The 26,967-nt window shown below is 35.7% G+C and overlaps 1 protein-coding gene across 1 annotated transcript; it reads left to right on the forward strand.

Moving 5' to 3' along the window:
* The first annotated feature begins 309 nt into the window (after positions 1 to 309).
* ugt8 (UDP glycosyltransferase 8) lies at positions 310 to 26,967 on the forward strand. The gene is made up of 6 exons (XM_051114822.1): positions 310 to 534; positions 6,340 to 7,166; positions 14,109 to 14,251; positions 19,399 to 19,475; positions 21,577 to 21,796; positions 24,417 to 26,967. The coding sequence occupies exons 2-6, from the start codon at positions 6,342 to 6,344 to the stop codon at positions 24,775 to 24,777; spliced, it is 1,626 nt and encodes a 541-aa protein (XP_050970779.1). The 5' UTR covers positions 310 to 534; positions 6,340 to 6,341; the 3' UTR covers positions 24,778 to 26,967.

Genomic DNA, 26,967 nt, shown 5'->3' on the forward strand with positions numbered 1-26,967 from the left:
TCGAAATGATTATAACTATAAACAACTATTACGCACTCGATATGCTTATTAGCTTATTGTTGGAGGTATTGTTTAATTGACGTTAAAGGTGGAATGATGTTATAATCTCCTTTATCGACTTTATCTTCATATTTATAGCACACCTCTGCTTAAATAGAAGCGCCGTGATGACGCACCGCGAATGCAAATATACCTGTGTCGAAAGAGCAAACGACGCACCTGACGCTTCCCAGGGGATCTGAGGGAAGGCCGAAGTCTATCTTTTGTTCTAGCGTTTACACAGCTATGGCTAGACCACTCCCTGCAGTGACTGTGAATTGAGGTTTCGCATATCCCGCCCTCCTGGAGTTCTGATACTCAACGCCCCATCTCTTAGCCATTGGGAAAACCACCTCGCCTCTTGTGGCAAACGGGCAGTTTTAACCGGCCAACACCATTTGTGGATTTATGTAAAAGTGTCAGAAGCTCAGGAGAGCGAGGGGACGTGAATTTCACAGACATTCGGACACAGATCTACCGGGTTCACCTGTACAGGTAAGCGGCGAAGGGCGGTGTTTCGGTTTAGAAACAGGTGTTGCGCGCAACATTCAGTGAGTGCGGAAAAATTAGACTTCTCTATTTACAGGTAGACTACACAGGTGTGTCCCTTGGGTTCTGGATTATTTTGCGGAGACAGCTGCATGTGACATGTTTTGAACTCTCGGTGTTCAGTCGAAACTAAGCTCGCTTTCATTATAGGGTTTTATATGTTAGTACCTGCCACATCATGTTTTAAACTGTTTTCTGAAAACTTAGGAACCAGTGAGTGTTTGGGACTTGATCGAAAGATTTAGCTGCTCACTTTTACCGGCCCCATTCATCAATATTTAACCGGCGAGCGATAGTTTAGCAGGGGGCATCTTCCAGTGACATTCAATTCCCGTTCAACATCCATCTGAAAGAAACTAACATGAAGAGATAAAATCAGTTCTGATAGAAAATCTCTTCCTGGTCTCCGATATGTTTTCAGTTGTTATCATTATTTTCAGTTTTTGGAAAGGGGGTTAAATAGTTATGGTTTCTGACTGTGACCGGTGTGATGTATTTTTACTTAATAATATTCACATACACAGCCTCTTTCCCAAAAATTAACAAAATGTAAACAAAAACAACTTGAACAAAATGTGCCTTTGCGTTAAAATGTATTGTTAAAAAATTATGACCTTGACACAGTCATGAGTTTAAAAGGGTCTGTTTAATTATGCTACACTGATCATTCAGACAGACACTTTTCAAAAATGAATACTATATTTAAAATATGAGCAATAAAAATAAAAGATTATGCCAAGCCACTCATGCCAACCATTAACTTAATAAATCAATGCCATGAAAATAAGCATGGAAACCTGGGTGAATGCTGGTATGATAATATTGCTAATATTCATGCCATACACATTAAGTTTTTCTCAAAGTTGATGTATGTGAATTATATCCTTTAGTCCCTGTGCACTACAGTGCTGGGTGAGTGTCCCATTTAATGTAATTCAAACAAATACATAAATAAGAATAAAAATAATATGAAAAACTCCCACCAATTATCACACAGCTCTCAGTTGTTGTCATCAATCTCATCGAGCATTATGATTTAGAGGGCATTTAGTAAATGTGTTTACTGTATGTGTGCAGTGGGGGAAGGGAAGATCCTGTTAGGCCAGTTTAAAGTCTGTTGCTTCATGAGCGCCTGTTGTTTGGACTCCACCTTTCAGTCCGCTGTCATTATACCTGTGTGTATATGTTGTGAAATTCTGCTGAAAACTACTAGGATTAATCAGAAAAGGCGTAATTGCGGATGTAACTGGCGTTTTATGATTTTGTTCGTAAGTTTGTTTTGGACAGAGATTATTCCTTAGCTCTTTGTGCAAGATATCAGTTTCATACACAGCAATCCTATCTGTTTTCCATGACATTAGGATTAGTACTGTAAGATATGATCAGCTGTTTTGTCCTCTTGTGAATAGAGGACATCTTTTCCTTGAAAAGGATGTGGCCTAGTGGGTTTTGCATTTCTTTGCATATTGAAAGTCCATTTGAACTCGCCAACCACACGCAAAGCATCCATTAGCCAATCGCTTTTTCTCACTAACGTCATTCTTTCCAGGTATGCAGTGTCTTCAGTGGGGGTCTTAGGTGGGGGTTTGTTTATTAACCTCTGAACTGAGTTCTTAAATAGCATGGGCTTTCTACAATGTAAGGTCCTAGAATGAGGCTGTATCTGGCCGCCTGTAGTACTTCAGTTGTGTGGCCATAGTGAATCATTAGAGATTTAGATCAAGTTCATTTGTTGCCTAATTTAGCAGAAAAAGACCTGTGACGGTCAGTTGACCAGTGTTGACTTTTGTACCTTTTGCTCAGTCTTAAAGTATCAAATATACAACAAAAAGCATGAAATATACTTTGTTTGAATATAAAAAGTTTTTTTTGTGAATTGGGAAACAGGTTTGTTAGATAAACTCACATAGATACTTAGATTGCCTAGGTATTCATTATCTCTTATCACCTATCGCAGCCGTCATAATGTGTTATGCGACCGTAATGCACATGTCTTAATGTGACTTCAAGTCTTAAAGGCATGTAAAATGGATGTTGATAACATCAGGTTATGTCTTCTTGTGTAGATAACCTCTCCCTGACTCCTTGAAAGTTCCTGGTTAAGCTATAGTCTGACACATGCACTACTTAAATGTAAAATTCAGTGTTTCTCTTAAAAATGTTTCTGTTTAATGAATACATAAATAAAGAGAAAAAAATCACAAATACCCCTAAGGTTTTAACCTACATGGCAGACAAATTCATATTAGTCTAAACTTTTGGCTATGACTTCAAAATATGGGTGTTTGTTCAACTGAACCTTTGCAAACAGCTTGATTGACAGGCGATCTGACCAATCATAATCATACTTGGACTTGAACAATTTTGTGTGTATTGACGTCTTTCCACGTTAAAATAAAATACGTTCTGGTGTTCATTCATGTTTATATCATACTTTAAGTGAATAAGACGTTCATGTGTTGATTGATCCAATAAGGCAAAACAGTGATCTGTCACAGCACATTAAAAAGCCACAAAACGGTATTTATGGTTTGAATTTCTTAAAAAAATAACTTTTTGAGATCTTGTTATTAAGGAAAAAAGGAATAGTATTTTGAGATAGGCTGATTGTCTAATAAACTGAATTCTTTGACAGACAACCCTATATAATAATTTTTTTATTTCCAATATTAACTTTTTTGACCATTTAGATCACAAAAACTATAATAACAACAATATTAAACAGTATTTGTATTTTACAAACACTTTTTTTTGTAAAATATTCATATGTTTTTATTTTTGTAGTCTAATGATAATATAGTCATTATTGTCAAAAGCAATGTCATATCAGTTAAAAAAAGGAATATTGGTTGATTCTGAATCTACTTTTAAAATAAGTTTAGAAAACTATGGAAAATAATTGGTAGTTTAATCAAGAGAATATATTTTTATCTGGTGTTTTTTTGTGTGTGTGGAAGCCTAAACAGCACGATATCAGTTTTATCGTTCATCTCAACCTTTTCCATGTGTTTAATAGCGAATGATTCTCCTTTCTGATGGGCAGGAAACCTGAACCAACCATTAGTAACACAAGCTATGACGTTGCTAGGGTACAGCTTGACTCTGGCAGGGTTTCCATGGCAACCGTCAACAGTCTGGTAAAAAAATGTTGTAATAGTGATAGCCCACCTGAAACTGAGAGAGCCAAATGGTGGAAGGGTCACGTTAGAAACAACAGCCGTCATTTAAAAGCAAGAGAAACAGGAAATTTACCTCAACAGCTGGTTTATGTGGTCTGGGAAACATACCCTCTTAAGTCTCCTTGTTCTTAAGCTTCACTGTGTCTGAAAACCACTAAACACCTGTTTGTTACTTACAGGTAGGGGTTTCTAGATTTATTTCATCACTCTTGACATTTTAGGATAGTCATTGGGGAGCATTTTTTAAGTCTTAAACACAGCAGAAACATCCATAGCTTCCATTTTTACTGACAGGGACATTGCTTTTGTTTTTAAAGAGGGTTTGTCCATGTAGCATTGTTGTTTTAGCTATCTGAGGGATGAGAAATGTGGTAATCCTCATTTGGATGAATGCCCAAATGAAGATACAATTGTTTGAAACAACATAGAGACTTCAGAATTTCTGAACAGACCTTTGCCTTTTTGTTCTTTATATGCATCTTTGTCTTTCTCTCCTCACACCATTGGCATACACCTGTTTATTGGATCCCCAGGCTCATGACCTGCTGTAGGATATGTTCTTTAATTAAGGTGTGAGACTAAAGAGAGGCTTAAAGATGACAGACGAGAACACCAAAGCCTTAGGGATTGTTTAAAACATGTTATTAATGTCTAGGTTTGCTAAGGCATGCAGATGTTTCCTGAGCACCAGTGCTAAATCGGTCATTTTAATTGATTTATTGTATTTTTAAGGCCCTGACAACTATGACTGTTTAATTAACATGTAATTAAAATAGACTTACGACTTACAGGCATGGAGTGTTAAAAAAGAGATTTAGTGATTTAAACTTTACTAGCTAAAACAATGTTAGATTTGGTAAGTTTGAGTCACTTACATGAATCAGTTCACACTGTTTCTCAAAGATTAATTTGTCATCATTCGAAAATGTACATGTTTTTTCTGTACTTTGAATCAAACAAATGCAGGCTTGGTGAGCAGAAGAGACTTCTTTAAAAATCATTACAAATCTTACTGTTCAAAAACTTTTGACTGGAAGTGTATATATAAAAGAACATTCTGAAATATAATTCTTCCTTGTGTTCAATTGTTTAAAAAGAGTGTGGGAAAACCTGATTGTTTTAATTAGATGTAATAGGAACTAACAAATAGGAACTGTGTACAATGTACACAACCCATAAACGTTTCAGTGTAGTTAGGAGCACGATGAAGCTATTTTGTGTGAAATGTGTGTGTAAAGGTGAAGTGACTTGAATGTCTGTGTAAGTGTGTGTTTGCAGAATGTGCAGTGAACTTTGCTTATTATATTAGTGGAAACAATCTACAGTGTCATAGGCCCACACATATAACCTCAGTCATGACGCACATTTTCTCAGACACACAGAGAACACAGTGTGCGTCTTGGACCAGCGGGTTGAATCAGTCACTGATTCTAAATGCTATTCCTTTCTATTTGGGTTCAAATGCTGTATAACTACAGCCAAAATAAATGATTTAGATTTAGAAGATTTGCACTTTTATGATTATGCAAAAGCTTTGTTATGTAGCTGAGATTCAGGTGAATGGTCAGAGCTCATAACATTTACAAACACATTTTACAATCATTAACAGTAGCAGTTAATAAAAACAAGTTTTCCAGCTTTAGCTCATGCAACAGTACTTAAAGGTATAGTTCACCCAAAAGTAATTTACTCACTCTCAGGATTGTGTATGACTTTTTTCTTTCAGATAAATACAATCAGAGTTGTTTAAAAAATGTCCTGGCTTTTCCGAGCTTTATAATGCCAGTGAGTGGAGGTCCATCACAAAAAGTGCTCCATATGGCTCCAGGGGGTTAATAAAGACCTTCTGCAGCAAAGCAATGAATTTGTGTGAGAAAAATATCCAGATTTAAAACTTTATGACTTATTGGCATAGAGTAAGTCTCGCGAGATCCAAGTTTTGTTGACAGCAAAAGAAAACCAAGTAAAGAACTAAATTGTTTTAGCTGTACGCTACATTTTATTAGTCTTAAAAATCCTTATTTTCTGTGTTTTGCTCTCTTCTCTGAACTTCCGTGTTTGTCAGTTCCCGCTGGAGCTTACACTAAGGCTATGTCCTACGCCATTCGCTGGAAAGCCACTCTTTCGTGAAAACATGTACAGTTAGCAGAATCAAGATTACGGTTTATAAAGTTTTAAATATGGATGTTTTAAATTACACTAATGCATCGCTTTGCTTCAGAAGGCCTTTATTAACCCCTTGGAGCCATGTGGAGTACTTTTTATAATGGTTTGATGTACTTTTTTGGGCTTCAAAATCACACCCATTCACTGCCATTATAAATCAGGGCACCATATCAGTCCATTATATGGACTGATAATCCTGAAAAGTGGACTTCTCCTTTACTTCCATTTACTGTTTTGTGATAATTGCAATACAGTGTTAACAGAAGACCACAATATTGTAACAGTCCTCAGTTGTGCTTCCATGGATGTTAAAATGCTAACACAAAAGTATTGATTTGTGTAGTTGCTCAGTACAAGGGTCAAAGATAGACGTATCACTAATCATTTGTTGTCTTTCTTTCTGCAGTCATGAAGGCTTTTTTCCTGCTTGCCACATTGCTGTGGTGTTTAACGACGAGTTTCTCCTGGGCAGCTAAGATCGTGGTAGTTCCTCCAATTATGTTTGAGAGCCACCTGTATATTTTTAAAACCTTGGCCTCTGCTCTTCACGCCGAGGGCCACGACACAGTCTTCCTGGTGTCCGAAGGTCGTGAGATCCCGCCTTCCAACCATTATCGTCTCCAGCGCTACCCTGGAATCTTTAACAGCACCTCAGCTGACGACTTCCTTCAATCAAAAGTTCGCAACATCTTCTCAGGGCGTCTCACAGCACTGGAGCTATTTGACATCCTGGACCATTATTCTCAAAACTGTGATGCCGTTGTTGGGAGTGCTTCTGTCATGGAGCAGCTAAAACGTGAAAAGTTTGACCTCCTGCTTGTTGATCCCAATGAAATGTGTGGATTTGTCATAGCTCACATTTTGGGTGTCCAATACGCAGTGTTTAGTACAGGACTGTGGTACCCTGCGGAAGTTGGGGCGCCAGCTCCTCTATCATACGTTCCAGAATTTAACTCTCTACTAACAGACCATATGTCATTGTTCCAACGGGTAGCTAACACAGCAGTCTACCTGGTTTCCAGATTTGGTGTCCAGTTCCTGGTTTTACCCAAGTATGATCGCATTATGAGGAAATATAACATTCAACCGACTGTGTCCATGCATGATCTCGTTCAAAACAGTCGACTCTGGATGCTGTGTACTGACATGGCGCTCGAGTTCCCACGACCCACTCTGCCACATGTTGTCTATGTAGGTGGCATCCTCACCAAACCCCCCAGCCCCTTGCCACAGGTAAGAAACAAGTGCTATTATATTTAAACAATCTCTAAACATTGTTTTACTATTTTTTGTGGCATCAGTTTTAGGGATGCACAAAATAAGCAAGCAAGCATAAATTAACACAGTGGAATAAGCTACAACAAAATGAAAAAGAAACATTGGAAATGCTTCTGTGCATAAGTGTACTTAACTAACTATTATCACAAGGCTAAATTCAACTACTTATTCATTAGTTTGTTATTATTGCGTGAACTTCCTCTTTAGGGTCAATGAGTCATTTTTTCTGTCACCTGTAAAAGTGTAATAAATCAGACAAAGGGATTTAATACAGTTTCCAGTGATCTACGATAATCCATATTTTTATTTTACCAGTCTTTTTTATGGACACTTGTACTTCATATATATCAATTACTACAGTTGAATGAGCCAGTCAGTTTGAGTTGCACTAAAAGATCCTGGCATCGTACATTGTCTAATGGCCTAACAATATCTACATTTTCAAAACTTGGACTTCTTATATGGGACAATACACCCTAACACACCGGAGACAATGAGCTGCCCTATTGCTTGATAAGGCCAATTTGTGGTGCTGTTTCTCAGCCACTGCATAGAGAGTGTTAACCCTTAAATGCATGAATGTTTCGCCAATCAATATTACATATTTAGATCTTTAGCAACCCAGACCTACATATGCAGCATGGACGGATCTCTAACTTCTGCAATAGCAAAAAACTCTCTTGGTATTTTCAAAACAATTACAGAAGAATAAAATAAAGCATATTTCATTACCTTTTGAAAATTTGAGCAGATGATTTTACCATTGCGTCATCCTCACACTTCCACAGTACGTTCAGCATCTGGCTCATAATCGTAATCTCAACCATATTAGCAAAACTATTGTTTTCAGTGACTTCAAAATCAATAGTTTGATTGCTGACAGTTTATTCACCACATCCACCTTCAAATGACAGTGACATTTATATTGTATTGCGTACAGCAATTGCTCTGCAGTAAAGTCATTAAAACCAGTTAAATTTTTGCTAACGATATTCTTTTGTTTTATGCCTGCGGTAATTATGAGTGAAACATCACGTCATTATTGTCTATCAAACATCTTGAGGAATAAAGGTGAATTACATGTATTGAGTCATCGGATAGTTACATAATTTTGCACACGAAAAATATACTTGCACTATTACACACCTTGTGTCTGTAGCGACCCTATACACTTTTTACAAAAAATTAATCAGAAGACAGACACTCTTTTATATATATATATATATATATATATATATATATATTATATACATATATATATATATATATATATATATATATATATATATATTTTTTTTTTTTTTTTTTTTCTTGTTTTATTGTTTATAATGAATAGATTTAGGAATACTAAGAAAGTTGATGTCAAATTTAAAAAAAAAAAAAACGAAGGAGGGAGAGGGTAGTAAATGATGTCCCGGGTCGCTAAAGACCCGAGGTATGCATTTAAGGTTAAAGCTAACATATGTGTTTTACTGTACCAGTCTGTTGCTATGAACACTTGAATTTTGCATATGGACACACACACAAGCCAGGTATTGTGTAGTCATGTGGTGTGGTGATGTTTCTTGGTTCCCAGTACAAAAATTTACAGATAATTTACTCACCCCCTTGTCATCCAAGATGTTCATGTCTTTCTTTTTTCAGTCGTAAATAAATTATGTTTTCTTGTCGAAAACATTTCAGGAATTTTCTCCATATAATGGACTTCTATGGTGCCCGTGAGTTTGAACTTCCAAAATACAGTTTAAATGCAGCTTCAAAGGGCTCTAAAGAAGGGTCTTATCTAGTGAAATGATTGGGTATTTTCTAAAATAAAATTACAGTGTCTCAAATTCCCATCTCATCTTTTCTTTCAACTTCAAAATTGTCCTACATCGCTGCAGAATTACGGACAGTGTGTTTACTGAAAGTGAATGTGCAAAGAAGTTCAAATGCCCTTTACAAAAAAAATTTTGAATTTGGCGGAGAAAATGATATGGGAGTTTCATTTTGAAACTCTGGAATCCACAAATTTGAACCGTTTTGACTGTACCATTCTTTTTTAAGGACACTTGCTTTAGACCACCCTCTGTGTGGCTGAGAAATTAAGTTGGTTTAAGAAAGCCAACTTACTGAAATGCTATTTGAAAAGCTTTTTTCTTATGAGACTAAAATTTCTGACTTTAACTCCTCCTATTGCTTTAACTCTACAACCACTAAATTCAGCCCAGATCTTCAGACTCAGTGCTGATCTTCAGATCTTCAGTGCTATATCTTTTCTAACTGATTAGACTTATGGTTTTCATAAAGCTGAAATTAAAAATCATAAAAATCCCATAGACTTACTTATCTTTTTTTTTATTTATTTTTTTAATAGACTCTATTGCATTCAAAATGTTTAAAATGTAATCTTTAAAACTACTTCATACTGAAAACTTTCAAACTTATAGCTTATAAAACTTTTTCAAACTTTTTCAAACTTCCTGGGCTGGCTTTCTCAAGCTTGTCTTGAAAGACTTTTTTATCTAGTTATTTTTGTTGTGGCTTGATTCTAATGTTGCGTTATGGATGTGACATATAAATGCTTAGAGAATGTATGTGTTACCAATATACCGAACCATCTGTTTATATTTTAATAAACCCTTGTTGATAGTGTCTAAACATCAGAAAAATATCAGTAAATGCACACAATTTCTATGTTAAAAAAAGGAAATAATCATGCATTATCGATGTGACAAAAAAGGACACAGTTTTTAAGAGACTACATATTTTGTAGGATTTATGCGAATTAAAATGCACAAACCAGACACAATGATACCCAACATATAGAGAAGCGATGGCTCTTCACAGAACATATAACTGATACTTTATTTTAATTTTGATGTGTCTATTTATGAGGAATATTGTACTGTTGTTACTGAGCCTGAAAATAGCACTTACCAGATATAAAATCATGCATTAAAAAGAAAAAAATGCTTTAAAAACATGGGTGTCCCTGTAGCTTAATGTTAGTAATTATGTTAAGATTTTTTAAATTTTGCTGCATTGTGTTCTGCTGGGCCACCGTAGCATTCACTGTCAGAGAAAAAGTGCAAAAATTGTACCTTTATGGGTACAACAACTTGTCACTGGGACAATACCCTAAAGGGATTACCTTTTCCACCTTTGCAAACATTATCTTAATCTTTAAAACCACTGATAATTTATTAATGTATATAATAATTTAAAAATGTATGTAATAAAATGTAATCTTTAGTAAATAAAACAACATCAGTTTTCATACTGTACATTATAATTTGATTCCTAAATTTAGCATTTAAAATAAATGTCAGTTTTTAGTGTTTTATTTTTTATTTCTTTAAATAAATTAGTAGAGAATTTTATTATCGACCTATAATCAGTTTTTGGCCTTAGCATGAAAATAATTATCAGCTTATCTTTTTATTGCCTAGTTCACATTCTGAATGGAAACCTAATGAACTGTATGTTTGGATCAGTTTAAACAACAAAACGTGTTTGTCTTCTCCACAATCCACTGTTGGGACTACAGTTCCAATTTCTTTTCCAAAGTACCCTTGTTCTTTCAGTAAATGCAGTGTGTGCACATGCAGTGCTTTTGACGCTTGAGTTCATGAATAGCTTGAAAATGACATCATGTTCTGATATAGGGATCGCTTGACGCAGGAACATTTTTATTTCGAAATGTACAGGAATGCCAATCTCCAGCCTCACACAAAATGCTACAACCCACCCTCTCAAACAAGTGACCTAGGTCCACTTTCCAGTTTAAATATCATCAGGCCGGATGTGGTGAAAATAAACAAGTAGCTATATAAACATTAAGAAAATATCCAGTGTATTTAAGTCATTATTATCTCTGCTCAGTAATATCTGCTCAATAATATGAAGTCTCGTGGGCGTTATGCTCACAAAGGCTGTTCTTATCGATGCGGGTGATTGCGCGGAGCTGTCCATTGAATAGGAGTGGGGGTTCTGAACCTAAGCTTGCACTTTTGGAATACCAAGCGCCCAAATGGCCTCATTGTATGCTGTGAAGCCATAATGCAAATAGCGTGTTTGTCAGTGCTGGGTGTGAGAGTGTGTGTTTATGTGTGTAAATGTGGCCATTGTCGGGTGTGTATGAAGGACACTGAGACCAGTGTGAGGAGCGGACAGTCAGTGCCAGGCCAATGCAGGCTGTTCAGCTGCAGCTGGACTCCCTCAAGCAGCAAAAAAGCAGGTCTTACACAAAAAAACCTACTCATTTTGAAGCTATGCTAACTGCTAACACAAAAGGCTTATGCTAAGTCTTATTAATACCATTAATGTTTTGTGCTAACAACTGCACTACAGTGTTAACAATGCACTTTCTACTTACCATAATGCACTCAGTTTAAGAATTGAGTTCCTTAGCATTGTTAATATTGTAATAGGCCACAGTCATGCTTTAATGGATGCTAAAAGCTAACACAAAGCCTTACTCATCTTAGAATTGTATCTAGCATCTTTTGAATATGTAAACAGTGTTGTAATATAACAATCACCAGTCAAATCTCAGAAATATAAACCAACTAATTAAAAGGTTAAAATGGCATGCTTGTGTTTTTGGTAAAACACTTATTACTCATAATAATTTAAGTCTATAATTTGAGCTGTAAATCTGTTTTTTTTAAGGGATTACTTTTCTAGGTGGATGAACTTCTGGTTATGTGTTTCAAATGTTTACTTAATGTAAACAGTGTATTACAGATAGTAACATCATGTCCCTTTTCTGGTAATTTTGCACATATTGTGTGAAAGTTACTGGGTCTAACAACATTGTGTTGCAATTAGGTCCACAAAGTTGATTGAATACATCTGCACACAATCTCAGTAAATATTAGCAATAGATATGTATTTTATTTCAGTCTTTCAGCTATAATAATTGTGTGTATTTATTGCTGTGTACAGTATGTAAAGAAATATATTCTGCAGTCTTCCATGTGTGGTTCAAGCTTTTAGTTGGTTAAATTAATTTAATTATTATTCCATAAAAAGCCTTTAAACCAAAAACAATCACATTATTATAACTGAATAAGCAGATTTTTAATTAACCAGATAAAGTTGTACAGTACAGTTGAGGTCGAAAGTTTACATACCCCTTTCATAATCTGCAAAATGTTAATTATTTTACCAAAATAAGAAGGATCATACAAAATGCATGCTATTGTTTATTTAGTACTGACCTGAATAAGATGTTTCACATAAAATATGTTTACATATAGTCCAGAAAAGAAAATAATAGTTGAATTTATAAAGATGACCCTGTTCAAAAGTTTACATCCCCTTGATTCTTAATGCTGTGCTCTTATCTGAATGATCCACAGTTGTGTTTTTGTTTAGTGATAGTTGTTCTCTGTTATTTCGGTAAAATAATTAACTTTTTGCACATTCTGAAAGGGGGGGGTAAACTTTTGACCTCAACTGTATATGAAGAGTTCAGATGCAAAACCAGCTAAAAGGCATCTCGGTCAAAAATGAGATGATACTGATAATGATAATGCTCCTGACACATAGTATACGTCCATCAAATACTTTTACTTCAAACTTGTTAAATTCCAGCCTCAGCACAATCGGAAGTACCAGTACTTACATAGAAACCTATACAAAGTAGCCAGAAAGAAATGCTAATTTTAAAGAAATACGTCAGATAGATTTAGGGGCTTTTGCATCTGAACTCTTCATATAGACATGTTGAATGTGATGATCAAATGACAAAATATCTTTGGCTTAAACAACTGTCTCACTTTGAAGTTTAATATTAGCCATACAGTACCTCCTTGTAGTCTTAACCTTGTGTTAATGTTCTGCTTAAGGTGGCTCATTAAAGCTAAGGTCTTTTAATACTAAATCCAGCCAAGAGCAGTAAGGGGGGTTTCTTTGTCTTAGTGATATTGTTGTTTGGTTAATATTCTTTGATTTTTGTATGTGTACAGTATGTAATCTGTATTCTCTTAGTAATGCTTATTGATGTACTTCAACACTGGCTTTTAAACCAGGATAAAGTGATTATGTGCTTTATAGGCTTAAGGTTTAATAAATTTATTTTTAAATAATCCAACAAAACCTGAGGTTTTGTCCGATTAGTTTGACACACCTGGTCTAAAGTCTTATTTACACCACCAAATGGGATGTACAAATGTAAATGTCTTTTTTATTTCATCCATTGTGGTGGCATTTCAGTTACCACTAAAAAGGGTATTTCTCTGTGGCTGACCTAATAGGTAAAACAGGTTTTGAGAAATCCTAATCATGATCATTTTCAGGTTGAGGGATTTTTAAATATGCATTCTGTTTCTGTTTCTGTCAAAGGTAAAGCAGCTAGATAAATGTCCACACCTTAAAACCATTTTATATTATGAACAAAATGTTTTCACTTGTTTAAAAATTGAAAGTTCAAAGTGAGTAATGTCCCTTTAAACCTTGGACAAACTATGTTGCAATGTGCTTGTGAAAACCGATAAAACGTTACATTCTTCAGACATTTCATTGCATGTTTATGACCGCAGAGCAAACTTTTAATATTGTGTCACTAATAGACTTCCTGATCTCTTCTGGTAAGTGCTTACTATAGTATCAGATGGTAAAACTGTGGTACTGAATAATTACCACATTCATATACAGCAGCATTTATGCACAGTTGTAATTTTATGGAGATATTTCTAGCTTATCTGACCCTTAAAGTAAGTTCTGATGTAACCTAATGTACTCAAACAAAGTCAAACAAAACCATTTAATTTAGATGCTACTACATCTACCGTGAAATGTGCAATTCTTTAAAATGACTTCCGTATAATGTTGAATTGCTTTGTCTTGTGAATATAGTCATTACATATATCCTAGGTTGTTGAACTGTGTATTTGATTTGTGTGTGTACAGGAGTTTGAAGCCTGGGTGAAGGATACAGATGAGCATGGTTTCGTAGTGGTGTCATTTGGTGCGGGGGTAAAGTATCTGTCAGAAGACATTGCTCAGAAACTTGCAGGAGCCTTGAGCCATCTTCCCCAGAGAGTCATCTGGAGGTATTGCCATTCATTTCTTCTTTCGTGTGATCCAACAGATCAAATCACCTGTGTGTCTTTCCATTATACTTTTCTTTTCTATCATATAGTATCCATTGGCAGCTGACCTGTGGTATCAGGTCACTGATAAGTTTGTGGCTACAACTAACTATTTTGTTTTCCATTTCCAAACCAGTAAAGCCTCATTCAAAATTATCTGGTGGCTTCGTTAGACTTTCCAATGGTTTCTAAATGCAAAACTTTATGTATTCATTTCGGACTAAAGCATTGTACAGATTCACTTGTTATATACTGAGAGCGTTGTCAATAATTACGATAAATCTCAGTATTTTTGTTTTAAATCCCAATATATTTGTCGGCAGTAGAGGGATATTTGATCTCTCCACAAGTCATGATCTACATAAAATCTTAAAAAGACAAGAAAAGAAAATGTCATTATTCTGATAATCATTTTTTAATTTTATTTTATGTTGTAAGAGTTTAAAACTTTTTCTGTAATACACATTTAAAGGGATAGTTCACCTAAAAATGAAAATTCTGTCATTAATTACTCGTCCTCATGTCATTCCAAACTTGCAAGATCTTCGTTCATCTTCAGAACACAAATTAAGATATTTTTGAAATCTTTTGATGAAATCTGAGAGCTTTTCTGATCTTGGATAGACAGCAATGCAACTACCAAGTTCAAGGCCCAGAAAGGTAGTAAGAACATCATTAAAATAGTTTATGTGACATCTGTGGTTCAACCTTAATTTTGTGAAGTTTTGAGAATACATTTTCTGTGCAAAGAAAACCAAAACAACGACTTTGTTCAACAATTTCTTCTCTTCTGTGGCAGTCTTTGAAGCATGTTCACATCAGTTTCTTTGTGTACAAAAAGTATTCACATAGCTTTACAAAATTATGGTTGAACACATGGGCTATTTTATCGTTGTCCTTGCTACCTTTCTGGGGCTTGAACATGTCAGTTCTGTTGCTGTCTAATCAAAAATATCTTAATTTGTGTCTTATGGGATTGGTACAACATGAGGGTGATTAATGACAGAATTTTATATAGACGAAACAGAAATGAAAATTTAAATAGGAAACCACTTTAATGATAATCATGGTAATTTTGCATGCAGTCCCCATAAGGGATTAATTGTATGGAAAAGAGCAACCACACTGGGCGAAATACTAACCTACATGAGGGTTAGTAAATAATGGCGAATTTTTTTATTTTTCAGGGAATGATTCATTTACTTTAAATATTTTTTATTAAATTGTCTTTTATATAAAGCAACATTTATAAAATTATTTTGAGACGTCATACACTTTTAAAAGTGTAAAAAAAATGTCACAAGTGCATGTAAACGTTGAATTTCCCATTGAATTGATTTTATTTACATCTGCATTTATTATTCTTTCCTCTTTGTCTTTTCCTAAGTGAACCTGCATGCTTATAAATAGCAGCACCTGTTGTTGTCATAGGCAGTCATATTGTCATGACTCCTGTAGTCATGCCATATAATCTCAGCTGCATTCTTGCATTCATGCAAATGTGCCATGGCAAGACTTTACTAATGAGGACACTGTTGGGAGTGGAAATGCCAAGGGAACACACACACACACACATACATAAATATGCTGTACAGATAGACAGACACACTACAGTGAGCTGCAACAATATACCACTCGTGTTACGTATTCAGATATGAAGTCAAGAACATATGGTCAAACTCTTTCCCTCTCACACTGTGCATAGATTATAGTAATGGTAATTAGAGTCACTGACTGCTGTCAGGTTTCTTGGTAACTGTAGAATGTTTGTCATTAGGTTTGGCACATATTGGCCTTTAGGCTCTGTGTGTTTGCTCTTTACTAAATCTCAAGCCAGACTTAAAGACAAAGGCTTCCAATGATCTCAAGAACTCTTGTTGTACTGTTAGTTTAATTAGTAAATTCAGCAGATGTCAAAAGAATTGAGTGTTTATTTCTTAATGCCAGTATGAAATCACATGCTTAACATAACATTCATTAGTATCAATGTTAAATGAGTAGTTTGCCCAAAAATGAAAATGTTGTCATTATTTACTTACTCTCATGTCGTTCTAAACCTGTATGAGTTTCTTTCTTATGTTGAACATGTAAGAAGATATTTTGAAGAATTTTGAAGAACAGTCGTTGATTACCAGCATTCTTCAAAATATACGTACATGTTCAACATAAGAAAGAAACTCATACAGGTTTAGAACGATATGAGAGTGAGTAAATAATGACAACATTGTCATTTTTGGGCGAACTACTCTTTTAACATTGATAATAATCAATGTTATGTTAAGCATGTGATTTCATACTGGCATTAAGAAATAAACACTGTTCAATGTAAAAAAAAAAAAACTTGTTTTTGGGTGAACTATTCCTTAAGGCTCAGAGACAAATACTCTTTAAAACAGTTTACAGATGTGACTCTGGACTACAAAAGCAGTCTTAAAGGAGAAGTCCACTTCCAGAACAACAATTCACAAATAATTTACTCACCCACTTGTCATCCAAGATGTTTATGTCTTTCTGTCTTCAGTTGTAAAGAAATTATGGTTTTTGAGGAAAGCATTTCAGGATTTTTCTCCATATAATGGACTTCATTGGTGCCCCGATTTTGAACTTCCAAAATGTAGTTTAAATGCAGGCTCTAAATGATCCCAGCCGAGGAAGAAGGGTCTTATCTAACGAAACGGTTGGTCATTTTTTTCGGAAAATAAAAGTTTGTATACTTTTTAAGCACAAAAGCCCGTGTAACACAGGCTCTGGGATGCGCGTTCACGCCACTACGTACTATTGAATCACGTCGAAAGGTCATGCGGAACTACAGACACAGTGTTTACAAAGCGAACATGCAAAGACTAACAAAGTGCAAGTAAGTCAAACGCTGTTTACAAACAAAAAGCTACAATGATGTCGGACGATTCTGAAGTTGTTGGAGAAAATAAGATGGAGTTTTTCGCCATACTCTACCTTTTTTAGCCGGGGTACACAGATGATGAACTTAAATTTGTTGTAGTGATGGGAAGTTCGGATCATTTTACCGACTCAGACCTTTGAGTCTCGTTCAGCGAAATGAACAAATCTTTTTTTGAGTCAAATCATTCATTTCGTTCATTTCGCTCATTTTAGCAAAATATAATTAAAATGTTTTGTGTTACTTCCCTAACACATCTAATACTTACACAAACATTGATTACACTGCAAACAAGACAAAACTGTAATGCTAAGAAACAGAAAAGATGAATTCATTGTTTACCTGGGTCTTTAGTCTATAATTAGCTCACCTCACCTCTTATCTGACAAGTTTTCGGGTTTGAGCCATTCGTTCATCACGTGACAACCCCATAAGATGAACAAACGACTCGAAAAACCCGAAGACTCGAAACAGGTGAACTAATTCCAGTACAGAACCTAATAGGATGTTGCGTATGCGCGACTGAGCGAATCACTGCCCGAGATGACTTGTTTCCTCCCGAGTCACATTAAAGATTTGTTCAAGAACGACCCATCACTAATTCGTAGCATCGTGAATGTGCATCCCAGAGCCTGTGCTACATGAGCTTTTGTGCTTAAACAGTATACAAATTTTTATTTTTGCGAAAAAAATGATCGTTTCCCAAGATAAGACCCTTCTTCCTCAGCTGGGATCGGTTAGAGCCCTTTGAAGCTGCATTTAAACTACATTTTAGAAGTTCAAAATCGGTTAAAATTACTGATTTTTTTTTTTATGCCAAAAAATCATTAAAATATTAAGTAAAGATCAAAACTTAATTTTTGATTAGTAATGCATTGCTAAGAACTTCATTTGGACAACTGGATTTTCTCAATATTCAGATTTTTTTGCACTCAGATTCCAGATTTTCAAATATTGTCCTATCCTAACCATAGATCAATGGAAAGCTTATTTATTGAGCTTTCAGATGATGTATAAATCTCAATTTCCTTATTACTGTTTTTGTGGTCCAGGGTCACAAATGGCTTTTGAAACCCCTACCTTAATTTATATAGGAATTATGTAAAATTTTATAGTGGTCATTCACCCAAAAATCAAACATTCTGTCATTATTTACTTTATCCTCATGGCATAAAACTGTTTGACTTTATTTCTGTGCTTAATATTTTTGTGGAAACTATCATGCATTTTTCTGAATTCTTTGATAAATAGAAAGATCCAAAAAACAGCATTTGAAACAGAACAAATGCTGAATGTATTTACTTCACTTAATCAATTCCATGTGTTCTTGCTGAATAAAAAATGATAACTTCTTTTTAAAAAAATCCTACCAAACTTTTGAACAGTGGTGTGTTTCTGGTGTTTTTTGTATTGATTTATCAGTGCATGTTCTAAAGACAAAATCATTTGTACTCACAGTCTTAAAGTTATATTCTTTTCTGCTGATGTGGTCAGCCAAAAAAAAAAAAAGAAAAAAAAAATCCTAACCTATAGCATTATACAGCCTTTCAGGCATTGTTTTAGGCTACTGTTGTAGGTAAAGCAACCTTTCTATAGTGTTGCCAGAAGTTGCTTACCACAATAATTTACTTCAACATCCAACATCCATTATTGTTTTTGCTCTTTGAATATTCTGTTTCATTTGAAAATCCATCACTTTACATATTCAAATGGGTTGCGAATACAGTTTCGTGTTGCCTTCAATACAAACTGCCTACTTCTCAAAAGTACAAAGGTTTCATCAAACTTCATTTCATGTTTATAAGTAGTATAACTGTCATGTTTGTGTGTAATATATGGCATGCATTACTGCAAAAAAACTAAAAAAAGAACATTTTTGGTGCCTTTATAAGCTTTACAAGGTAGAAGGGATCTGGTTTCCTTTTGGTGCTGGCTGATTGTATTTCATCGTTTTATTTGCCTTCTGAATGTACGCGTTGGTATTAATCTGATCTATGCATGCAAAATATTTGGTCTCTGTCTTTCTCATACTCTATGTGCCTTTCCTTTCCAAAGTATACCTCACTCCCCTGATCTCACTCATATCTATGACACTTTGAATAACTAACAAATTCTTCATTCTTGTCAGCTGATGATTGTCTCATCCACAATGTTTAAAAAACTTGTAGAATGGGATGCCTGTATCTCAATGAGTTCAATCTCTCTGCAGGTTCTCTGGAGTTCCTCCCTCCAATCTGGGCAACAATACTAAACTAGTGGACTGGATGCCACAGAATGACCTGTTGGGTAAGTATTATCCTATTGCTCACTAAGTACCACTGAGAATTCAGAAATGCATATGAAGTTTGAATGTTCCCCACTGCAAAAAAAAAAAAAAAAAAAAAACTTTTTAAAGATTTTTTTTTCTTTTTCTAAAAACACTTTATATATTTTACTGGAAAACTAGTTAACATGATTTTTTGTGCGAGGGAGAGAAAGCTCATTTTCCTCATTGCTCTTTTCTGCACTTCTTAGTATAATGTCTCTGTTGTATTAGAGGACACAAAGCCTGTGCATGTGTTTGTTTGTGTGAATGAGTTTCTGTTTCATTGTGCACCATGGGCTTGAGGTCACAGAGGGCCTTTCTGTCTCCATCATTCTTTCTTTTCTCTCTTTCTCTCGCTATCTTTTTGCTGTCTGCCACACTTCCTGTTCTCTGTTGAGCTAGTTGATGCATTCTGTGCTTTGATCTTAAAGCAGCTTGGATTGCTCATCCAACTAAAAATATTGACAAGAAAAAAAGTCATTGTGATACGCAAAGTCCTTAGACAGAATGGACCCAAGGAACTCTCTGACAAACCAGCTGTTTAAAACAAACACTTACTTGACTAAAGTTCAGCTGGATTGAACTTCAAGATCAATGACCCATGGTCAACATACTATAATAAACAACAGTTTGAATTCCATTTTAATCAGAGCTCAAAAACTTACACATACTGTGTGCAGCTTTATGCATAAAATAAAAAAATATCCTGCCTCATGTCAGTACCTGTGAGGGAGTGATACTGTACAAACCCCACCCTATCCGTGAGAAACCTCGGACCAATTTACAAAAACATATGCAAATGTCCCTTTGATTTTCCTATGTGTTTTTAAATGTATTTTTAAAGAGATATAAGAGTACTAGATGAGCGAATAGTGACACTGAAAGGCCAGTAAAACACTGTGTTCATTGTGACTCATTCAGAGGAAGAAGTTAGCATGTACAGGGAGGGATGGGTGTAAAGGCCAAGAGTGGCTCATGTTTATACAGAAGCAGCTGAATGAAGAACTTCAATCTTGTTAACTTTTATTTTTATATTTGTGCTTCTGTGAGGCACTTATCACTATTGTCTGAATACAAAATCCACGGTATTAATCTTTGTTGACTCATCTCACCTCCATTCGCTTATCAAAGAGAGGCGTGCCTTTAATTTTCTAAGAAATCCGAGCAGCTGATGATAAACTGTAGGTGGGACACACGTCATATCTAGAAGCGAGATTATCATAGGGGTGGACTCATTTTGTGGCAGTAACCACCCAGAACACAATAGAAACTGCATAGAAGTTTTGCAGCGCAGACTTTACTCGATATCCGGGGGTGTTTAGACATCTTGTGGGGAAAAATCAATGGTACGGTATTTGGTTTAAGCCTACGCTTATATCCATCGCAACCTGTACACTCTTTCAGAAACTGTGGTCTTCTAAAAGCCTCAAAGACATCAGGGCTAAAGTCAACAGAACAAAGACGTGGCTCTTTGTGTCCACAGGCCCATCTCCATGCCCGTCCCATTCTTTTCTCCTCTTCTCATTGATAGGAAAGCGGTGAAGACTTACATGGCTTCTCTTGTTGCCCTTCGACTGAAAATTACAACCAAACACCAAACAATGTGGCATCCTATCAGTATTTTCTGAGTTGTGTTGCGGTAAAAATAGCAATGGGCAGCGCCAGTTGATCACAGAGAGCAACTATTTGACTCAAGCAAAGTAATGGCGCCCCCATAGTCCAAAATATGTATAAAAACTATGTCATTTTTTTAAATAATGTAAATCTTTCGGGGTTTTCTACTACAAGTTTCACTAAGAGACATAATTTAGGTTATATTAAGCCACACAAGTCTCAATACTCAGGATTTCCTTTAAAGAAACCATAGTTATTAATGTTATAGGGTAAAGTGGAGCCATCCAGGCCATCCATCCATTAACCCTGTTATTACAACAGTCTCACTCAAAATACCACAGTTAAATGATGAACTGTGCAGAAATTATGGTAAATGTTCAGCGATTCATGGTATCTGTTCGTAAATTGCACATTTTTTCAATAATGGTTGTCTTTTCCTCTCACACTGCATCTGTTGTTCACCCACAGGCCACCCAAACACACGGGCCTTCTTGAGCCACGGGGGCTTGAACAGCATCTATGAGGCCATGTATCACGGTGTTCCTGTGGTCGGTGTGCCGCTGTTTGGAGATCACTATGACACCATGACACGAGTTCAGGCCAAAGGCATGGGCATAATGCTTGAGTGGAAAAGGATGAGTGAAGAAGACCTTTATACCGCCATGGTTAATGTCATTACAGACGAAAGGTAATTCAGATGTGTATAAAATGCCAGTATAAAATGAATGAAGTTGCACTGTTAAACATGTACTATCTGCAGTCATTGTAAATCGTCTATTAAAAAACAGGTAATACAAATCCAAACTCTCACACACAGAGCCGGGTTAATCTTTAATGACTGTGGAATTGGGGTTACTCAAGTTTAATGATAAACAAGACCTGTTGAAAACCCCACAATGGAGTCAATATTTGCACACCCATAGTGTTTTAACAAATCCAAGGAGTCAGTGAGCAATGTAGCATAAAGAGGTTTTATTCTACAGGCTGAATTTGAAGGATTTAGCTGTATTAAAGTGCTCCTGTTATGCCACTTTTAAGGTTCTTAAATAGATTTACATGCATGCAAGGTTAAACAATATGCATTTAATATCACCTCATTTTCCTGTGATTCTCATAGGCAGGTATCACGCAAATGTGTTACCCCGTGACGTGTAACCGCAGTGGAAGTGGTATTCGAATTCGGGCTGTTAACAGTCGATTCTTTCTTTTGGGAGACAATAACTATTAAATATTTATTGTGCATTTTTGGCTTTACAACTTGGAATGACTTTCTTGCACAGCACAAAAAAAGAGATATTTAGCAAAATATCCAAGGGTTTTTTCCCATACTATGGTGGATTGAAGCCCATTAATGTTCACTCTAAAAATGCTGGGTTAAAAACATTAAAAGTTTAAAAAATAAATGTTAACCCAAACTTTTGGATAGTTCACCCAAAAATGAATTTTAGCCCACGATTTACTCACCCTCAAGGCATCCCAGGTGTACAGGTATGTGACGTTCCGATTGTGACTCTGAATTCAATCGGATATTAATTGTCCTAGCTCTTCCAAGCTTTATAGTGGCAGTATGCGAGAGTTTCTGTTCAACAGCCTAAAAGAAGTCCAATAAAGCGCATCCATCCATAATAAAAAGTGCTCCACATGGTCCCCGGGGGGTGAATAAAGGCCTCCTGTAGCCAATCAATGTGTTTTTGTAAGAAAAATATCCATATTTAAAATGTAACAATCACTTTTCTCTAGCTTGCGCCAACTGTCATATGTGCAAGCTGTTCCGGGCGGATGACGTAGGACATATGCTTTGTTTACAGGAGCAAAGGAAGCAAGATTTTCCTTACTTTAGCAAAGAACCAGTCTCCTCTTGGCTTGACTTTTTTTTTTTTTTTTTTTACCAATCCTCTGCATATGTCCTAAGTCATATACCCGGAACGTCTTTTTGTTACAACAGTTAGCGCAAGCTAGAGAAAAGTGATTATTACGTTTTCAATATGGACATTTTTCTTACAAAAATGCACCGATTCGCTACAGGAGGCCTTTATTCAACCCCCGGAGCCATGGATGGATGCACTTTATTGGACTTCTTGTGGACTGTTGAACAGAAACACCTGCCTACTGCCATTATAAAGCATGAAAAAACAATGAGCCATTATAAAGCTTGAAAAACCAATTGTTAATATAACTCGGATTTGATTTGACTGAAAGAAGAAAGTCATATGCACCTAGGATGCCTTGAGTGTGAGTAAATCATATGCCCAGTGCTGGGTTAAAATTATTACTAATATATTTTTGTTATTAATATTAACTAATTATTCTAATTTGTATTCACAAAAATATGAAGATCAGGGCCCATATTCATAAAAAAATGTATCTTACTATTAAGAGTTCTCCTAAATAGAGAGAAGTCTTAAGCTAAGAGTAAGGGTTGACCTCATTGCTATGGATGATGTGAACACTATGCACACTGTGATTGGCTGATAGGGGAAATTGTTCATAGAAATATTGTAGAGCATGATATTATGTTGCCATATTCAAACGAAGGTTGAAAAATAAAAATCAAATAAAGATTTTAAAATGCAGGTTACTTTTCACTAATTAAACAAGTTCAGTTAATTGTCAGTGTCTTACTGACAATTATGCATATAAATAGCCTTTTAATTAACAGAGTAGAATAATCATGGCTGATAGCAAGACATGCAAACACAAAGCTTCTTGCCCAACTTGTTAATAAAAACAAGGATAATCAAAGGAAAATTTGGAGTTGGGATAACCTAAAATCAAAAAAGATGCGAAGGAAAACATTCTATTGGTGGCTGGTTAAAACGACTAATGGGATATGTCCAAAAACACACTACAGGAAATAATTTTTTTATTATTTTAATTGTTAAAAGTTGAAGGTTTGTAATGTTTGTAATAGTATTTGTAGTGAAAACCATTAGAATTTCTGTGATGGTTTCTATTGTTTTTTTTTAGAAGGGAGGATAGATTGTGATTTGATCTTAGTGACTTCGGAGTCCTGTTCACTACTCCTAATGTTTCACAGATTTAGGAGCTGTGAAATACTCTAAGCAAAAAGTCCTACATTTAGGATATGATTATTTATTGTTTTTAAGATTTTCTTTCAAATCTGCAAGTTATGAGCTACTTTTAGCCTTAAGATGTTTTGTGAATACAGGCCCTGATTTATCTTTAAGTTCAGTTTCATGGAACTATGGTACAGTGCCATCTTGTGGCCTTTATATCAAGATCAACATCCTGTTGGTGATGTGCTGTCTCAGGTGTTCTGAAACCTCTCCATTTCTCTTTCTATTAAGGTATCGTGAGCGAGCACAGCTGCTGTCTCAGATTCACAAAGATCAACCTGGTCATCCAGTGAGTCGGGCAGTTTATTGGATAAGCTATATACTCCGTCACCGTGGTGCCGAACACCTCCGCTCCGCAGTCTATGAGATCCCCACCTACCAGTACTTCTTATTGGATGTGGCTGTGGTGATAGGAGTGTGCCTGCTTCTACTCGGCTACGTGCTATACCGAATAGGCAAGTGCATCCAATCACGACTGGGGCGTGGTTCATCTGCAGCGGAGAAGGTGAACGGACACTGTCATAATGGAATTCCTAATGGCAAGCACAAAAGAAATGGTCATGTTAAAAGTACGGAGAAGAAACTAAAGTAAAGCACTAGGAGAAATCAACACTAACGCTTCACTAAAGAGAGGAATTAACTACTCTTCACTCAAAGAGCAGGGCCTATCCAGGAAATAAATACATGGGTCAATAAAGAAACAAACCAACCATTATAACAACAAACTGTAAGTGGGAAGCCAAAGTAAGGAAGAAAGAAAGGAAACCAGAAAACATAAACGGAAAGGTCCTGAGGACGTTTTTTTTTTTTCCCCAGGTGAATGGAGTTAATGTTCAGTTGTGGTTCTGAATGTTGAGTTTATCCTTGTGGAAAAAGCAACGGTTTTGAAGTTTAGAAATTAATGTTTTTAACAAGAAGCTATCATGCTCTGGGGCATCAGGTTTTACTACATCCAAATACAACTATTATATAAATCTATTTATATAAATTTCATACTTCTTGTGCACAGAGCACAGTTGTGCACTGAATTTAATTTATGTTCTATATTTATGTTTCACGCACTCCGTCCCTACTTTGTCTTTTCTTCAGGAATATTAATTCTCGGACGTTAGTAGTGCTAGCAAGGTAGCATTTTGCTAGTGTTTATGTTGCCAGCCTTGCCTTAATCTTTAATATGCGCTTTTCCTTTTGCTAACATACAACCGTATTCCTTGTAGACACAAATCTGCACTAGCTAATGCTAAATGCTAGGGAGTTTGTTGGGGATAGTTTAACTTGAATCATTTTGGAACGCTAGGAGCCAGTATACTGGTGTACGCTTTTCCGTTTTGTTTAGCTGTTCTCAGCTAATTTCATTTAATGAATTAGCGTAGTTTCAGATAAGGTGGAACATCCCTTCACACAATCCTTGTGTTGGCAGATATAGGTTAAAATGAGCGAATTGATACAATTTATTAGGCCTTTTTACCCATACTATTGTTTTGCTTCATGGATGTTTAGGTTTTGCAGTTTAAATTCTTCCTCATCTTTACTCAATGGTTTATTTTATTAAGCAAATCATGCTTAGGAGGACATTTTTTTTAAAACGGGGGGAGGGGAGGATACAGTAGTTTTTATGCATGAGTGCCTGTGTGTCTCGAAATGTCCCAAATTTTTATTAGAACGTGTATTGGACGAGTAAAAGATTGCAAAAGATTGTTTGCTGACATGTTCCCACAAATCAGTAGGCCTAGAGTGACCTGGTGGAATTTGGTACTGTAACGAACATTTCCCATGGTGCTCTACTGGTTCTTTTAACCTTCAGCCATTTTCATTAGTGGAAGTTTTGTGAAAGGTACTATTTTGGTAACATGTCGATCTAACATTTAGTTGTGTGACTTTTCACCAGGTGGCACTGAACAGAACTTCTGTACATTATTTGTGCGTTAAAGTGCATTCTCAGCCTCAGAGGTTTTATTTAAAAAAACAATGCCACTGGACAACCTGTTATAAAATCACATGCTGGTTTTACAACTCAATGTCAGACTGAATTGTTGCCAGTAATACTCTCAGTGTGATTGTTTTAAATGTACCACAACACTGTTCATATTTCCCAGTTCACTAAACAGTCGAATCACTTAAACCAAAATGACTTAAATGAAGATTCACTGACGTCATAATAATTGAAAAACTGTTTTTACCACGAGGTTTAAAGCATTTATTCAGCCAAGCACTGTTTTAGACTGTCCATACTTGAAAATACACTGGCTGCAATATGGCTGCAAATGCATCAGAGCTATGACTGGTGAAACAGTGACGCACACTCACACACTTTGAACATTATAATTGTTTTTTCTAGTTGTTTGTTTTGTATGATTTTCAGTATTAATAGTAGATGGTTAACAACAGAGGAAAAAGCTGCAGATGGGCTGTAACCTTAAAGGCTGTGTGTGTGTGTGAGTGGTTATAGACTACGATTTCTTATATGTGAAATGTGTATGCTTGTACATTCGAATGGGGTTGCTTGAGCCTACTTGTGTCCAGCTTTGGCTTTATATACTGATAATTTAAAACCAATGCTCCACTTCACTTACAGTACATCAATGCCTTTCTTTGTCTCTCATAGTCTGTTTCCTGATAAAGTCCTTGTAGAAGTAGTTGTTAAAGGCTGCTTGAAGGAGTTTAGTCTTATTTTTTTAGTTTTTTTTTTCATAATGATTTAATGTGTGTCTGTGTTATGTAAATAAAAAGACAAACAAAAATACTAATGGTAAATAAACATTAAATATTTTGTTTGCTTACA

This window comes from Labeo rohita, chromosome 1 (genome assembly GCF_022985175.1).
Source record: "Labeo rohita strain BAU-BD-2019 chromosome 1, IGBB_LRoh.1.0, whole genome shotgun sequence".
Classification (NCBI taxonomy): domain Eukaryota; kingdom Metazoa; phylum Chordata; class Actinopteri; order Cypriniformes; family Cyprinidae; genus Labeo; species Labeo rohita.

Excerpts from the sequence above, each read along its gene's own strand:
- ugt8 (XM_051114822.1), top strand. The coding sequence starts at position 6,342 with ATGAAGGCTTTTTTCCTGCTTGCCACATTGCTGTGGTGTTTAACGACG. Across the intron at positions 7,167-14,108 it reads CCCCCAGCCCCTTGCCACAG|GAGTTTGAAGCCTGGGTGAA; the intron begins GTAAGAAACAAG and ends GTGTGTGTACAG. Across the intron at positions 19,476-21,576 it reads GCCACAGAATGACCTGTTGG|GCCACCCAAACACACGGGCC; the intron begins GTAAGTATTATC and ends GTTCACCCACAG.